The sequence below is a fragment of the Bombina bombina genome, chromosome 1, assembly GCF_027579735.1.
Source record: "Bombina bombina isolate aBomBom1 chromosome 1, aBomBom1.pri, whole genome shotgun sequence".
NCBI lineage: Eukaryota > Metazoa > Chordata > Amphibia > Anura > Bombinatoridae > Bombina > Bombina bombina.
Window position 1 is genome coordinate 247,796,398 of NC_069499.1, and position 18,754 is coordinate 247,815,151.

Genomic DNA, 18,754 nt, shown 5'->3' on the forward strand with positions numbered 1-18,754 from the left:
TCTTAAAGGAACAGTCTAAAGCAAAAATGACATCCTCCATTTTGTTAGAGCATGTCATGTTTGTTTGCATTACTGACTCAAGATTACCCATGTATTTAAAGGGGTTCTAAACCCACATTTTTTCTTTAATGATTCAGATAGAGCATGCAATTTTAAGCAACTTTCTAATTTACTCTTTACTTTACTTCTATTATCAGTTTTTCTTACTTTTTTTTAATTTTTATTTAAAAAGCAGGAATTTTAAATTAAAAATTTAAATTTAAAAATTAAAGCTTAGGAGCCATCCCATTTTCGGTTCAGCACCTGGATAGCGCCTGCTTATTGATGGCAAGCGTAACCCAGGTTCAGCCATGTTTTCCTGGACACTTATGAGTTACACATGCTGCAGGGTTGCAGGGAGGAACATGAATAGTGCTGTCCAGGATCACCATTTGTGTGCTGTCCAGGGGTGCAATGTATGTTCCCCTCTTCACACACTGCAGCATGTGTAACTCACAAGTGTCCAGGAAAACATGGCCAATGTGGTAACCCTAGAGACAACTGATCAGTTTATGATGAGCACAACCTGCTTATTATCTGTGCAAGCTTGCAACGTCAGTAATGTAAAAATGAAAAGCTCAGATGAATTAAAGTCTACAGCATTAAATGACATTCTGATTCAAATATTTCATGCTCTGTCAAAAATATTTGTTTTAAAAAACACACGATATAGGCCTCGTAATCATCTCAACTTCTTTCACTTCATTCCCTCAGCTACCCCTCTCACCTTGATATTACATTAAAATGTTCTTTCTTATATGGAATCAACTGTCTTTAAAAGGACACTGAACCCAATTTTTTTCTTTTGTGATTCAGATAGAGCATGCAATTTTAAGCAACTTTCTAATTCACTCCTATTATCAATGTTTCTTTGTTCTCTTGCTATCTTTATTTGAAAAAGAAGGCATCTAAGCTATTTTTTGGTTGAGGACTCTGGACAGCACTTGTTTATTGGTCGTTTAAATTAATCCACCAATCAGCAAGAACAACCCAGGCTGTTCAACAAAAATGGTCCGGCATCTAAACGTACATTCTTGCTTTTCAAATAAACATACTAAGAGAATGATGAAAATTTGATAATAGGAGTAAATTAGAAAGTTGCTTAAAATCGCATGCTCTATCTGAATCACAAAATAAATAATTTGGGTTCAGTGTCCCTTTAATCTAAACCACTTTAAAATGGGGTTGCTTCAAATGTAATATGAGATGTTACTTTAATTTTTTACACCCTTTTTGTATATGTTGCAACGCTTAATTTTTAACTAATGTCTGTATACTTCTAATTGTTAAAATTGATATGGTTTTTAATTATATATATTTAATTATATATATTTAATTATAATGAAATAGTTCATTAGTGAGAAAATGTATGCAATAATTAGGAAATGTTATCTTGATTAATTGTGTTCAGTAATATGTCGTCACTGGGTATAGAATGTAAGAATATATAGGTATATCAAAAATGGTTTCACCTTGGAAAGTGGGATGCTGATTTCTACTTCCTGATCAACAGGAAGTGATGAAATAGATATGGATCCTTCACCTTTCAGAAAAGTCTGCTTGTCCATCTCTGGTGCCATGTCATCCTGACAACAAATACAAGCTGAAGTCACATGTTTTATATATATATATATATATATATATATATATATATATATATATATATATATTAAAACAAGATAAGAAGACTGCGCTATCCTAATGTTGTTAGATAAAATGTTGTAATATTATAAATAACAAGTATGCATAAACACATAAGAATGAATAATAAATAATATACAATAAATACTTGCACAATTAAAATAGTCAAAATAATAGAAAGTCCATGAATAGTTATATTCAGAGAAAAAGGCAGCTGAACTGAATAATTTCGTGAAGATTCCCACTTTATCTTCACTAAATGAATATAGAAAAAAAGTATTTTGTTCTGCGCCAAATCTCTGTGGACATATAATATATTACAGGGGAAGAAGCTCCCCTATATCTATACAATTACTTAGAAAACCTCAATCGATATGAGGTAAGTAATCACCCTTGGAATGATAATCCACGTAAATCTCTGCAACTCCTATTAATTGGATCCGTTCCAATAGGGACCTGAAGCTGTATTCACCTATTGCTGTGTTCTGAGGCAGTGGTTATGATCCTCTCCGAAAACGTTAAATGGCTCATGCAGTATACAGGGAGACAAAAAGACAGAGGTACCAAAATAGTGAAGTAAGTTTTATTAAGTTCCCCACAATACAGGTACCCCCAAGGTCTCCCACTCACACTTAAAAACCTCAATCTTATGAGGTAAGTAAAAGCATATATGCCACGATAGGCAAAGATAAGATCGTATAAAGGCCTCAATGTAACCCAAATGTATCCGTACAGCGTCCCTGACGCGTTTCAAAGTCTCCTTCTTCCTCAGAGGGATAGAAGTACGTGATAACTTACATTAGTTTGATTCCAACATTTTAAACCGGCACCATGTTTGTACATCGTTATTTTCGCCTTCTAATTGGCCAAGATTCTCAACCGGTCATTGGAATCCAATGACCGGTTGAGAATCTTGGCCAATTAGAAGGCGAGAATAACGATGTACAAACATGATGCCGGTTTTAAATGTTGGAATCAAACTAACGTAAGTTATCACGTACTTCTATCCCTCTGAGGAAGAAGGAGACTTTGAAACGCGTCAGGGACGCTGTACGGATACATTTGGGTTACATTGAGGCCTTTATACGATCTTATCTTTGTCTATCGTGGCATATATGCTTTTACTTACCTCATAAGATTGAGGTTTTTAAGTGTGAGTGGGAGACCTTGGGGGTACCTGTATTGTGGGGAACTTAATAAAACTTACTTCACTATTTTGGTACCTCTGTCTTTTTGTCTCCCTGTATACTGCATGAGCCATTTAACGTTTTCGGAGAGGATCATAACCACTGCCTCAGAACACAGCAATAGGTGAATACAGCTTCAGGTCCCTATTGGAACGGATCCAATTAATAGGAGCTGCAGAGATTTACGTGGATTATCATTCCAAGGGTGATTACTTACCTCATATCGATTGAGGTTTTCTAAGTAAGTGTATAGATATAGGGGAGCTTCTTCCCCTGTAATATATTATATGTCCACAGAGATTTGGCGCAGAACAAAAGACTATATATATATATATATATATATATATATATATATATATACACACACAAAGCACAAACTAGTTTTATTTAGTTGAGGTGAAGTCTGATCACTCACCTGTCCCACTCGCAGACTCTGCTGTAGATAAAGGTCTAATTTAGGGCTCTGATCTTTGTTCACATGAAAAACAAATTGAATGTCATTTTCCTGAGACGCTGGCAGGCTTATTTGCTTTTCATATGACCCAGGCATACACATCTTTAGGAGCCCATTTCCTGAGGAATGACATGAGACACCTATTAAAGATCAGCCAGAAAGCTCACCTTAAATTTTTTTATTAGACATTATCACTTACAATACTCACAGTAATTGACTGTCGAAAATGTTCAGAGCAATGATAAACTAATTTAACTGTCAATTACTCAAAGTGTTCAAATGCATCATAGAAGAAGGAGGGAAGATACTTTAAAGGGACACAAAAGCCAAATATTTTCTTTCATGATTTAGACAGAGCATGCAATTTAAAGCAACTTTCTAATTTACTCCTATTACCATTCATTGCTATACTTATAGGCCCATTTTTGGTTCAGCACCTGGGTAGCACTTACTGATTGGTGGCTACATTTACCTACCTACAAACAAATGTTTGCAAGTTAGAGGTGTACATGTAATCACAAATGAAAACTTACTTTTTTCTACGTTTTGCTTTGCTGTGCCGTGTAACTGTCCTTCAACACAAAGGCAGGGATGAGCCTGAGAAATTGTTAAAAATCAAATTTTGTAATCATAAATCAAAGTTTTTGTCTAGAACTGCATTTGTTTTGTAAGTAATAGAAATTAAAGAAAAGTATCACTAATTTATTTTCTGTGAACATGAAATAAGAAATGTCATTTGGGGGGAATAAATCAATATCAAAATTGCTAAAGATAAGCATAAAAATATGTATTGCCTTTGAAATCTCTTTTCATGATTCTGTCAAGGACCCTCTAAATGTGATGCTCATAAGCATTTTGCCCCTGTTTGGAACATATGGGACTAATGCAAGGAAGTTGTGTATTTTTTAAAGGGACATGAAAAACATTTTTTTTTCCTTTCATGACTAATAAAGGAGCATGCAATTTTAAACAACTTTCCAAATTACTTCTATTATCTAATTTGCTTCATTCTCTTGATATCCTTGGCTGAAAGAATATCTAAATAGGCTCAGTAGCTGCTGATTGGTGACTGCACATAGAAGCCTTGTGGGATTGAGGTGTAGCAGTATTCCTCTAAGCACACTGAGCAAGGAGTCCATGTCTGGTTGCCCCTTTTTCCCATAGGGAGACTAAATACATACAGAGAGAAGTGCACTCACAGGAACGAACTACTGGCTCAATACTATGGTTAGCCTGTTCTATGGCGATTTACCACCTGGGTGCAACTTCTTTTAGCCCAGTAATGCTTTTCACAGAGTAGACCTTTCCTGTAGTAAGTCTGATCCCGCCTATTACAGTCAGTCCAGCGCCGAAATACCAGGCAATTCCTCTCTGAACAAGGAACCCCAGACGATCATTTCGGCCTTCATTGGGCCTCGTCAGTGAGGTGTAGCCATATTCCTCTAAGCACACTGAGCAAGGAGTCCACGTCTGGTTGCCCCTTTTCCCCCATAGGGAGACTAAATACACACAGAGAGAAGCACACTCACAGGAACGAACAACCGGCTCAATACCATGGACAGAGGGACAAAGAGACAGAGGGACAAAGAGACAGAGGGACAGTGACAGAGGGATATGTATATTTCTTTCATTACACATTTTGGCCAGTGTACACAGGCTTTACCACTAATATATATATATATATATATATATATATATATATTTAAAGGGACAGTCTATTATAAATTAAACTTTCATTATTCAGATAGGACTTTTAATTTTAATCAACTTTCCAATTTACTTTTATCATCAAATTTGCTTTTTTCTCTTGGTATTCTTAGTTTAAACTAAACATAGGTAGGCTTGCATGCTAATTTCTAAGCCTTTGAGGGCTTGCTCTTATCACATGCTTTTTACATCTCTTTTCAACGCAAAGAGACAGAAAGTACACGTGGGCCATATAGATAACACTGTGTTCAGGCACAGGGAGTTATTTAAGATTTTGTTTTAAATCTTTATTAAGATATTGAAAAAGACAACAAGGTAACATTTCTAGATAAGCATAATACAAAACATGGATTTGGTACAAATCTGAGAGATCTTGGAAACCATATTTTAAACTTTACAAACCAAAATTGTCTAATCCATTGTAAAATATATAAGCATGAGAAGACAGGTGTATAATTGCAGTGTTTAGAATATGTCAAAACTTTTCTCACAGTGCTATTTAATTTTTACAGTTTTCAGGAGTTTAACAACAAAAGTTGCGAACAGTCACAGAGTTTTTCAAGAATAAAGAAGAGAAAGAGATATTAGTGTGTGAAGGGAAAAAGGAAAGAGGAACAAGTATGCAGGAGGGAGGAGAAAGTTGGGGGGGAAAAAAAAACACTTTTAAGAATTATATCTTTCTTTGCCATAATGCCAGCATCAACTCGTAAGTTTCCAAATGGTGCATTTATAGAAAATGATATCTCTCCAGTGAGAGAAGGTCGGAAACTGTAATCCTCCATTCCTCTCGGGTGGGAACTGTTTGGGATTTCCAATGTTTTGGTATGAGTTTTTTTTTTTTTTTTTTTAATAAATTTTTATTGAGGTTTAGGAAAAGCACAGATACATCATAAATATAAACTACGGTTACATGACAGCGTTGCAGCTTAGAATCCACTATTTCCAACATATAAATGTGTAATACAAACTTATTCGTAACAACAATGCAGAGTTGGAAGTTTTGTAACATAACCAACTTATTCTTAATGTGCCATATACACTATAACCCCTCCATATCACCCAGGAGGCCACTTTTGGACCTCGTATGATAAAATATATAGATTGCTTAATGAGGAGTATTATGATAAGTAGGTAACCACTCATGGGTTACTTTGGTTGTACCTCAGTTTTTAAGTTATTTAGAAGTTATGTGCATATAATAAGATTCACTTATTGTCATAGCCAACATTGAGTCTTACTACTATGGAGCTGGGAGTACAACTGCCACTGTCAGGTAGCTGGGGGAGAATGAAGTTGATGAGCATATGAAAGACATGTGTAGCGCAGATAATTGATATTATGGGGTATGCTTCCTAAGTAATTAAGAAAGAAATGGTGGGAGCCCTCATTACATTTCCCTCCCCTTGCATAGGTCACTGTAAGGCATGCATGAGCCAACCACTAACTATAAGAGGCTGGTAGAAGACTAACAATCTGACAATATAATAAACATATATAGGATTATATACAGTACTAGCCCTCAGATATCAAAAAGGATCATACAATGTTAAAATATAGTTTGTACATTAACCCTAACGAGCTGTCTTCAGCATTATATTATGTGACAAAAACAAAGGGTACACCCTACATTACACAAATCATACAGGCCTAGGCTTCAGATATTTTGACCATCGACACACAATTGATGTGTCCATAAACTGTTTAGGAGTCAATGCCTATTAGAGTGTCCATGCACATAATAAAGGAAGGATAAACAACATGCTTCAGGCTTGTCAGCCATCATTGCGAGATCTCCCAGAAATAATAAGAAACACAAAAAACAAAACAACAATAACTCTCCACTTTGAGAAATATAGGGTGGCTCGTGGTGTAAAAGTCCCAGGGAGAAGGACAATTAGGCAGGCCAAGCAATTAACAGAGAGTTACTGCTACACACAAGCCGTCACTACACCCTGTGGTAATCTTCCCGAATCCATACCCTCTCATGGACCGTCCAGAATGTAACAAGGTGAGTTCCCACCGGTGTGATAAAATCCCCAAGATAGGTCCATGGGCTTTTTCGGCACACTAGGAAGATACATAGGCAAAGTCATAGCTCCAGGCATGTGCGCATAAGGAGTCCCCTCACTAACCAATTCCAGTCCTCACAGCCCGGTAGAGAAAATAGTAGATGGGCAAGACAAGATGCTGTGAAATTGTGTATGCAGCCATATGTTCCACTTGCGACAGCCGGGTAGCCTCCGCATTCTCAGCATGGAGACAGTGAGGGTCAGTAAGCCACGACCCTTTCTGAACAAGCATGTCTCCTTGTATGGTAGGAATGAATACAGCCTCTGCTCCCATATACAGACACGGAACATCTTCAGATAACAGATCCCTGTCAGCTACAGCAAGCAGCTCCATGCTCCATATGAGTATAGCGGGCTGGTAGATTGCGTCCTCTCTCCATCCGTGCCAACACTGTTTGTGCTCCCGGTGGAAATGGTAAGCTCCTGGGTATGAGTTTAACCGAGAGCTCATCTCTGTCAGGGTGCCCGCTCAGACCTCCATTTACAGGGGCAGCTTCCTGTTCACCTCCGATCTCAGAATCAGGCTGAATAACAGCTGTCACCGCAAGCGAGATACACTTTACCCCAGTAACTTCCTCTCCCACAGTAGCTACAGTTTCTCACCTCTTTGGGGAGCTCGTTGCGGTCTTGGAAATGCAGATTCCACTATATTCTGATGCCAGGAGGTCTGAGATGCTTGTGAGTTGGTCGTCTAGTAGTTTGGTAATGACGGCAATTAACTATGCTTCTCTAGGATCCATTTTGTATCAGTATTCTTGTAGCTTTCTCTTATTAACCCAGTGTAGGTTAATCTGTTAGGTAGTTTGCCCCGAAAGGCACTGGCCACACGGCAATGGTGTGACAATGGTGAGGACAGGTGAGGCTTCGTATACAGGGGAAGGCCTCAAATTAAAAGTCCGGTACTGAGGGCTGGGAAACCACACTATATTCCAAAAAACCCTGCCGTTTGTGTCAGAGTGCCTTCAGTCGAGCTGCTCTACCAGTTTAGATGGCCTGTCGCCAAAACTTCAAGGTAAACTTAGGAAAATCTGGCAAGTAACTCAGGAGCTGAAGCTCAGTGCGACCAGCAAGATGGCCGCTGCCCGGAAGTCCCCTGGTATGAGTTTTTTAGCTGCAGTGAGCATAATTAGGAGTAGTGATAGTTTACCTACCCCTTCTATCTTGGGGAGGTCGAGAAACAGAATGATATTTGGGTTATGAGGGATCTCGATTCCAAGAATCTCTGATATCTCTGTCATAATGTCTGGCCAGAATCTTTGTAGCCGGGAGCATGACCACCAAATGTGGAGAAGAGAGCCCTCTTCCCCACAACCCCTCCAACATGTGTTGCTGAGTGCGGGAAAAATCCTATGGAGGCGCAACGGGGTTAAGTACCACCTGTATAGAAACTTTAGGTGGATTTCTTGAGTTGTTGCAGAGACCGAGGATTTTTTAATTAGTCTAAAGGCTTGGTGCCAAGTTTCTACCTCTATTTCGCGTCCCAATTCCCTATTCCAAGAATATGTGTAAGAAGGAAGGTCTGCTGCCTCAGAATTGGATAGTATCTTGTAAAGTTTAGAAATTAAGTGTGTCGGGGCTGGTGTAGAAATACAAAGTGTCTCAAAGGGTGTGAGTCTCCTACCAAGAGCCTCCTTGTGTTTGTGATGGGAGATGAAGTGGATTAGTTGGTGGTAATGAAACCATGAGGAGAATATCTCCCCATGGGCTTCTTCCAATTCGGATTGTGTCTTGATTCTGCCATTTTCTGAGATAAAATAGACTGACCCTAATCTAAGGCTGTACGGTTGTAGTTTAGTAAAGCCTAAACGGTAATATGAGAGTTCTATATGTTCCAGAATAGGTGTAAGAGGGCCATCTTTCGAGGAAATATGTGTACTAGTGGATAATGGTTTGTCCCAGTCTGACAATACCCCTGCTGTAATGTGATATTTTTCAATTGTCTTAGATCTTTTTTGACGAGGTATCCAAGCTAACGTTGCTACATTGTTAGTTTTAAAAATTTGTCTATGTGTATCCAGGCTTTATCACTTGAATTGTGTCCCCATTCTACTATGTGTTGAAGGGATATTGCATATTTGTATGTTTGTAGACATGGGACACCCAGGCCTCCGTTGTCCCTAGAAAGATACATGGTTTTCTTTGGGATTCTGGGTCTAGTGCCATCCCAATTGTATTGTTCGAAAGCTTTTTGTAATTGGTTTATGTATCCTTCAGGGAGTTGAATGGGAAGGGTCTGGAAAAGATATAAAATGCGAGGAAGAACATTCATTTTCAGAACCCCTATTCTCCCCAACCACGAAAGTTTTTTATTTTTCCAGACCGAGATGTCTCTAATTATTTCGTTTTTTATATTGTTGTAGTTGAGTTTGTATAAATCCTGAGGAGTATGTGTAAGATTAATCCCTAAATATTTCAGTTTATGTTGGGCAATAGGAATGTTATAATAGCTGCTTAAGTGTTGTACATGAATTGGGTTGGTGTTGATGTTAAGAATTTCAGATTTAGAGATATTTAAATGAAAATTGGAGATCCTACTATATTTATTTATCTTTGTTAACAATGCAGGAATAGCTGTCTCTGCGTTTGTCAAAGAAAATAGTGCATCGTCAGCATAAAGGGCTTGTTTGTGTTCGTTCTCACCCACTACTATTCCCGTGATCTCTTTGTTTTCTCTGACTTTTTGGGCTAGTACTTCGATAGATATGGCAAAAGGAAGAGGGGATAAGGGACAGCCCTGTCTAGTGCCATTATTAATTTCAAAAGACTCAGAGAATGTGCCATTTATTCTAACTTTTGCGTTTGGGGAAGAGTATAAAGCCATGGTCGAATTTAAGAAGGGCTCTGGAATTCTCATCTTAGTCATGCGCAGAAAAGACCACCGCACCCTGTCGAAGGCCTTCTCCTTGTCGGTTGCAAAAAGGACCATTGGAGTCCGCGACAACTTAGCATAACTAATCAATTGCAAAATTTTAATAGTGTTATCACAAGCTTCACGGCCTGGAATGAAGCCTGATTGGTCCGAGGCGATCAGTTTTGGTAAATATTTGTTTAATCTGTTAGCAAAGACTTTAGCTAAAAGTTTCATATCTGAATTTATAAGTGAGATGGGTCTAAAATTCTCTGGGCAGTTGGCTGGCTTCCCAGGTTTGGGGATAACTGTAATATGCGCTTCTAGTAATGATTTGGATAATATGGGTCTATCCCTTAGGGCAGAGCTTTCCAAACTTTTCATGTTGGTGACACACTTTGTAGACCTACATCATTTCGCGACACAGTAATTTAGTTGTACTAGCAAAAAGGAGGTTAAACTAACTTGTTTTAAGAGATATGGACACATACATAAATTATATAATAATGAAATGTAATTACAAGTAACAGTATGTATGTGCAAGAATTAAAAAAAGTTTAACACCACCAATAGCTACTATTTTAATGGGATGTATGAGGTTGATGGAATGAACACAATTTCTGAATATTTAGTTGAATATTAGATTTGCATTTCATCATCAAGCATTTTTAAGCTTCCACTTCCTATCCATATATCAAGAGCAGGAGCAGCAATGCACTATTGGGAGCTAGTTGCAAAAAAACCCCCACTGACTTCTGACTTCAGCTCAGCGTTTAAGCTGCCGCCCTCAGAGCTCGGTGAGTCCGATTGACTACTGCCCACGCTGCAAACACACTGCTGTCCCACTCACTGACTACACATGCAGTCACAAGCCAATTAAGGAGACTACACCTGCAGTCAGGAGCCAATGTGCTGCCAAAGCCGCCAATGGGAATAGTTTCAGTTCCCACTGAGCTGCGCCAATTGGTTAAGATGATCTGCGACTCACTAGGTATCAATCACGTGTCAACCATGTGATATGCGTGACGGAAAGTCAGAAACCCCCAAAAAATTTTAAAAAAATTGTGCTGAAGCAGGGACACACCTACACACTGCTGCCGACACACTAGTGTGTCCCGACACACAGTTTGGAAAGCACTGCCTTAGGGAATTAAAAAGCTTAAGTAAGTGAGGAGATAGTGTTTTACTAAGCATTTTGTAATATCTAGGGGTATAACCGTCTGGGCCCGGGCTCTTACCAGTCGGCATGTCTTTGATTGCTAATTGTAACTCTTCTTCAGAGAAAGGGGAGGCTAGGTCAAGTTTTTCCTCTTCTGTTAAAGAGGGGAGATTAATGTTCCTAAAGTATATATTCGTTTGATCTTCAAGAGTGTCTAGCTCCAGTTGTGTGTGCGGGGCGGTCGTTGTGTCCTCTATATTATATAGCGATCTATAATAGTCTCTAAAGGCAGAGGCAATGAGTTTGCTGCTTGAGACAGGGATGCCGGTTTTGGACTTTATGGTATGTATATAAGAGGATAACCGTTTCCTGAGAAGTGTTCTCGCTAGAATTTTCCCCGGTTTGTTGCCCCCTTCATAGTAATATTGCTTTAGGTGTAATGCATTACGTTGGTATGTTTTGGTGAGGAGTTCCTTAAGTTCTGATCTGGCTAATGTTAATTCCTGCATGATGGAGTCATTAGAAGGGTTCTGTTTATGTGTTGGGAGTTATTTAAGATTTAGCACAAAACAATGCTAAATTTAAGACAATAGATAATAAACAGTCACAGTCATGTGATCAGGGGGCTGGAAGAAGGTTCCTAGATACAATGTAATCAGAGATAAAAAGTATATTAATATAACTGTGTTGGTTATGCAAAACTGGGGAATGGGTAATAAATGGATTATCTATATTTTAAAACAATAACAATTCTATGGTAGACTGTCCCTTTAATCCATTTCCCTAACTTATCAGTCTGGCAAAATAGAGAATAAACCCTAGTGATAAATTTATGTCTGTTTTAATGGCAGAGCTTTCTCATTTGTCTACATTACATAATAGCCATGTGATCTAAAAGTGCAAAGTGTTTGAGTGCTGTGGTTTAGTGGGTACTACAGTATGATATAAGGAGCAGAGTTTTGAAATTTGGGGAGCTTCATGCTGCTGTGTTTTTATAACAGTCTTTGTTGAAAGCCTGATAGAAAGAAACTAAAATAACAGGAAAAATGGATAGATGGCAACTCACCACAAGTACTCCATTGGTAATAATTTGAGCAGGGGGATCCGAGCTGTGAACATAAGTACGGTGGCACACATTATAACAGATTTATTACATGGAAAAACTGTCCTAAATGCTCAAAACAGTTAAAGGGACATTGCACTGTTAGATTGTATCCCCTTCAATGAGTTCCCAATGATCGATTTTACCCGTTTGGGGTGAGATTACAAATAGCACCTTAACTTTTTTTTGTTATTTGAAATTGTTGGTTATTTGAAATAGATGGAAATTGTCAATACTGCAGTATTACCTATAGAAAAGCTATGAAAGCAAGAGTCTACATTCAAGTGGGGGAGGGGGGGGTGGAAGAGATATATAACCCAGCCTATTTGAAAGGATATTCCTGCTGCAATCAACTCTTAGCCTAGCCTGCCTACGTTGTAATTTAAAGTACATTTTTATAATGCATGTAAAATAATTCATAAGAAGAGTAATCAGAAACAGAGTAAAAGTATACTAAATTAGAATCTATTTTGTACTGCAACAATTATGGAATGAGGGATGTGAAGTTTTCATTTCAATGCATACATTTACAAATATCAAAAGAAGAAAAAACATAATTTATGCTTACCTGATAAATTTATTTCTCTTGTGGTGTATCCAGTCCACGGATCATCCATTACTTGTGGGATATTCTCCTTCCCAACAGGAAGTTGCAAGAGGACCACCCACAGCAGTGCTGCTATATAGCTCCTCCCCTAACTGCCATATCCAGTCACAAACAAGCAGAGAAAGGAGAAACCATAGGGTGCAGTGGTGACTAGTTTAAAAATAAAAAATACCTGCCTTAAAATGACAGGGCGGGCCGTGGACTGGATACACCACAAGAGAAATAAATTTATCAGGTAAGCATAAATTATGTTTTCTCTTGTAAGGTGTATCCAGTCCACGGATCATCCATTACTTGTGGGATACCAATACCAAAGCTAAAGTACACGGATGAAGGGAGGGACAAGGCAGGTACTTAAACGAAAGGTACCACTGCCTGTAAAACCTTTCTCCCAAAAATAGCCTCCGAAGAAGCAAAAGTATCAAATTTGTAGAATTTTTAAAAAGTATGAAGCGAAGACCAAGTCGCCGCATTGCAAATCTGTTCAACAGAAGCCTCATTTTTAAAGGCCCATGTGGAAGCCACAGCTCTAGTAGAATGAGCTGTAATCCTTTCTGGAGGCTGCTGGCCAGCAGTCTCATAGGCTAAGCGGATTATGCTTCTTAGCCAAAAAGAAAGAGAGGTTGCCGAAGCCTTTTGACCTCTCCTCTGTCCAGAGTAGACAACAAACAAAGCTGATGTTTGACGAAAATCTTTAGTAGCTTGTAAGTAAAACTTTAAAGCACGAACCATGTCCAGATTGTGTAATAGACGTTCCTTCTTCGAAGAAGGATTAGGACACAAAGACGGAACAACAATCTCTTGATTGATATTCTTATTAGATACCACCTTAAGTAAAAACCCAGGTTTGGTACGCAGAACTACCTTATCTGCATGGAAGATCAGATAAGGAGAATCACATTGTAAGGCAGATAAATCGGAAACTCTACGAGCCGAGGAAATAGCTACCAAAAAAAGAACTTTCCAAGATAAAAGTTTGATATCTATGAAATGAAGAGGTTCAAACGGAACCCCCTGAAGAACTTTAAGAACCAAATTTAAGCTCCAAGGTGGAGCAACAGGTTTAAACACAGGCTTGATTCTAACTAAAGCCTGACAAAATGCCTGAACGTCTGGGACATCCGCCAGACGCTTGTGCAAAAGAATAGATAGTGCAGAAATCTGTCCATTTAAGGAACTAGCTGACAATCCTTTCTCCAATCCTTCTTGGAGAAAAGATAATATCCTGGGAATCCTGACCTTACTCCATGAGTAGCCCTTGGATTCACACCAATAAAGATATTTACGCCATATCTTATGATAGATTTTCCTGGTGACAGGCTTTCGTGCCTGTATTAAGGTATCAATGACTGACTCGGAGAAGCCACGCTTTGATAAAATCAAGCGTTCAATCTCCAGGCAGTCAGCCTCAGAGAAATTAGATTTGGATGGTTGAAAGGACCTTGAAGTAGAAGGTCCTGTCTCAGCGGCAGAGTCCATGGTGGAAAGGATGACATGTCCACCAGATCTGCATACCAAATCCTGCGTGGCCACGCAAGCGCTATCAAGATCACCGATGCTCTCTCCTGCTTGATTTTGGCAATCAGACAAGGGAGCAGAGGAAACGGTGGAAACACATAAGCCAGGTTGAAGGACCAAGGCGCTGCTAGAGCATCTATCAGCGTTGCCTTGTGGTCCCTGGACCTGGATCCGTAACAAGGAAGTTTGGCGTTCTGGCGAGACGCCATGAGATCCAGTTCTGGTTTGCCCCAACGATGAACCAATTGTGCAAACACTTCCGGATGGAGTTCCCACTCCCCCGGATGAAAAGTCTGTCGACTTAGAAAATCCACCTCCCAGTTCTCTACACCTGGTATATGGATAGCCGATAGGTGGCAAGAGTGAATCTCCGCCCAGCGAATTATCTTTGAGACTTCTAACATCGCTAGGGAACTCCTTGTTCCCCCTTGATGGTTGATGTAAGCCACAGTCGTGATGTTGTCCGACTGAAATCTGATGAACCTCATTGTCGCTAGCTGAGGCCAAGCCTGAAGAGCATTGAATATCACTCTTAGTTCCAGAATGTTTATTGGAAGGAGTGACCTTCAGGGAGTTCCAGACTGCACCCCAACCTAGAAGGCTGGCATCTGTCGTTACAATTGTCCAATCTGGCCTGCGAAAGGTCATACCTTTGGACAGATGGACCCGAGATAGCCACCAGAGAAGAGAATCCCTGGTCTCTTGATTCAGATTTAGTAGAGGGGACAAATCTGTGTATAATCCCCATTCCACTGACTGAGCAGCGGTCTGAGATGTAGGTGAGCAAACGGCACTATGTCCATTGCCGCTACCATTAAGCTGATTACTTCCATGCACTGAGCCACCGAAGGGCGAGGAATGGAATAAAGAACACGGCAGGAATTTAGAAGTTTTGATAACCTGGACTCCGTCAGGTAAATTTTCATTTCTACAGAATCTATCAGAGTCCCTAGGAAGGAAACTCTTGTGAGGGGGGATAGAGAACTCTTTTCCTCGTTCACCTTCCACCCATGCGACCTCAGAAATGCCAACACTATGTCCATATGAGACTTGGCAATTTGGAAGTTTGACGCCTGAATCAGGATGTCGTCTAAATAAGGGGCCACTGCTATGCCCCGCAGCCTTAGGACCGCCAGAAGCGACCCCAGAACCTTCGTAAAAATTCTTGGGGCTGTAGCTAACCCAAAGGGAAGAGTTACAAACTGGTAATGCCTGTCTAGGAAGGCAAACCTGATAAACCGATGATGATCTTTGTGTATCGGAATGTGAAGATAAGCATCCTTTAAATCCACTGTAGTCATGTATTGACCCTCCTGGATCATAGGTAGGATGGTACGAATTGTCTCCATCTTGAATGATGGAACTCTGAGGAATTTGTTTAAGATCTTTAGATCCAAAATTGGTCTGAAGGTTCCCTCTTTTTTGGGAACCACAAACAGGTTTGAGTAAAATCCCTGTCCCTGTTCCTCCTTTGGAACTGGATGGATCACTCCCATAACTAGGAGGTCTTGTACACAGTGTAAGAATGCCTCTCTCTTTATCTGGTTTACAGATAATTGTGAAAGGTGAAATCTCCCTTTTGGGGGGGAAGCCTTGAAGTCCAGAAGATATCCCTGGGATATAATTTCCAACGCCCAGGGATCCTGGACATCTCTTGCCCACGCCTGGGCGAAGAGCGAAAGTCTGCCCCCTACTAGATCCGTTACCGGATAGGGGGCCGTTCCTTCATGCTGTCTTAGAGGCAGCAGCAGGCTTTTTGGCCTGCTTACCTTTGTTCCAGGCCTGGTTAGATCTCCAGACCGTCTTGGACTGAGCAAACGTTCCCTCTTGTTTTGCATTAGAGGAAGTTGATGCCGCACTTGCCTTGAAGTTTCGAAAGGCACAAAAATTAGACTGTTTGGCCCTTGATTTGGACCTATCCTGAGGAAGGGCATGACCTTTTCCTCCAGTGATATCAGCAATAATCTCCTTCAAACCAGGCCCAAATAGGGTCTGCCTCTTGAAGGGAATGTTAAGCAGCTTAGACTTTGAAGTAACGTCAGCTGACCATGATTTAAGCCATAGCGCTCTGCGCGCCTGGATAGCAAAACCAGAATTCTTAGCTGTTAGTTTAATCAAATGAACAATGGCATCAGAAACAAAAGAATTGGCTAGCTTAAGTGCTCTAAGCTTGTCAAGTATGTCATCCAATGGAGTCGCTACCTGTAAAGCCTCTTCCAGAGACTCAAACCAGAACGCCGCAGCAGCAGTGACAGGAGCAATGCATGCAAGGGGCTGTAGGATAAAACCTTGTTGAATAAACATTTTCTTAAGGTAACCCTCTAACTTTTTATCCATTGGATCTAAGAAAGCACAACTGTCCTCGACAGGGATAGTAGTACGCTTTGCTAGAGTAGAAACTGCTCTCTCCACCTTAGGAACTGTCTGCCATAAGTCCCGTGTGGTGGCGTCTATTGGAAACATTTTTCTAAAAATAGGAGGGGGAGAGAACGGCACACCTGGTCTATCCCATTCCTTAGTTCTCCTTCTTCAGCTTCTGCATATTGTGAGGCAGTATCAGACATAGCTCTTAAAGCGTCAGTATGCTCTGTATTTCGTCTAACTCCAGAGCTATCTCGCTTTCCTCTAAATTCAGGTAGTCTGGCTAATACCGCTGACAGTGTATTATCCATGACTGTCGCCATGTCTTGTAAAGTAAACGCTATGGGCGCCCTAGATGTACTTGGTGCCATTTGAGCGTGAGTCCCTTGAGCAGGAGTCAAAGGATCTGACACGTGGGGAGAGTTAGTCTTTTTTTGGCATAACTTCCCCCTCGTCAGATTCCTCTGGTGATAAATTTTTTAAAGACAGAATATGATCTTTATTGCTTAAAGTGAAATCAGTACATTTGGTACACATTCTAAGAGGGGGTTCCACCATGGCTTTTAAACATAATGAACAAGGAGTTTCCTCTATGTCAGACATGTTTGTACAGACTAGCAATGAGACCAGCAAGCTTGGAAAACACTTTAAATCAAGTTAACAAGCAAATATAAAAAACGGTACTGTGCCTTTAAGAGAAATTTTTTTTGTCAGAATTTGAAAAACAGTGAAAAAAGGCAGTAAATCAAACGAAATTTTGACAGTGTGAATAATAAGCTAACAGAGCATTGCACCCACTTGCAAATGGAGGATTAACCCCTTAGTTCAAAAAACGGATAAAAAAAAACGATAAACGTTTTTTAACAGTCACACCAACTGCCACAGCCTTGCTGTGGGCCTACCTTCCCCAACAAACGATTTTGGAAAGCCTAAGAGCCCTTTAGAGATGTCCTATAGCATTCAGGGGACTCCTGGAGGAAGCTGGATGTCTTAGTCTGTAAAAGTTACTGCACAAAAAAGCGCTAAATTAGGCCCCTCCCACTCATAGTAACACAGTGGAAAGCCTCAGGAAACTGTTTCTAGGCAAATTTAAGCCAGCCATGTGGAAAAAAACATAATTTATGCTTACCTGATAAATTCCTTTCTTCTGTAGTGTGATCAGTCCACGGGTCATCATTACTTGTGGGATATTAACTGCTCCCCTACAGGAAGTGCAAGAGGATTCACCCAGCAGAGTTGCTATATAGCTCCTCCCCTCTACGTCACCTCCAGTCATTCGACCAAGGACCAACGAGAAAGGAGAAGCCAAGGGTGTAGTGGTGACTGAAGTATAATTTAAAAAATATTTACCTGCCTTAAAAAACAGGGCGGGCCGTGGACTGATCACACTACAGAAGAAAGGAATTTATCAGGTAAGCATAAATTATGTTTTCTTCTGTTAAGTGTGATCAGTCCACGGGTCATCATTACTTGTGGGATACCAATACCAAAGCAAAAGTACACGGATGACGGGAGGGATAGGCAGGCTCTTTATACAGAAGGAACCACTGCCTGAAGAACCTTTCTCCCAAAAATAGCCTCCGAGGAAGCAAAAGTGTCAAATTTGTAAAATTTGGAAAAAGTATGAAGCGAAGACCAAGTTGCAGCCTTGCAAATCTGTTCAACAGAGGCCTCATTCTTAAAGGCCCAAGTGGAAGCCACAGCTCTAGTGGAATGAGCTGTAATTCTTTCAGGAGGCTGCTGTCCAGCAGTCTCATAAGCTAAACGAATTATGCTACGAAGCCAAAAAGAGAGAGAGGTAGCAGAAGCTTTTTGACCTCTCCTCTGACCAGAGTAAACGACAAACAGGGAAGACGTTTGTCGAAAATCTTTAGTTGCCTGTAAATAAAATTTAAGGGCACGAACTACATCCAGATTGTGCAAAAGACGTTCCTTCCTCGAAGAAGGATTTGGGCACAAGGATGGAACAACAATCTCCTGATTGATATTCCTGTTAGTGACTACCTTAGGTAAGAACCCAGGCTTAGTACGCAGAACTACCTTATCCGAGTGAAAAATCAAA

General features: G+C 40.0%; 1 protein-coding gene across 1 annotated transcript in view; it reads right to left on the bottom strand.

Moving 5' to 3' along the window:
• PLA2G4F (phospholipase A2 group IVF) overlaps positions 1-18,754 on the bottom strand; it is a 222,540-nt gene that overhangs the window by 91,109 nt on the left and 112,677 nt on the right. The window contains exons 6-9 of the mRNA XM_053697916.1: positions 12,171-12,213; positions 3,855-3,918; positions 3,283-3,440; positions 1,512-1,625 (exon numbers count right to left, since the gene is read on the bottom strand). Coding sequence (XP_053553891.1) covers positions 1,512-1,625; positions 3,283-3,440; positions 3,855-3,918; positions 12,171-12,213 — 379 coding nt within the window. The remainder of the gene's footprint in view (positions 1-1,511; positions 1,626-3,282; positions 3,441-3,854; positions 3,919-12,170; positions 12,214-18,754) is intronic.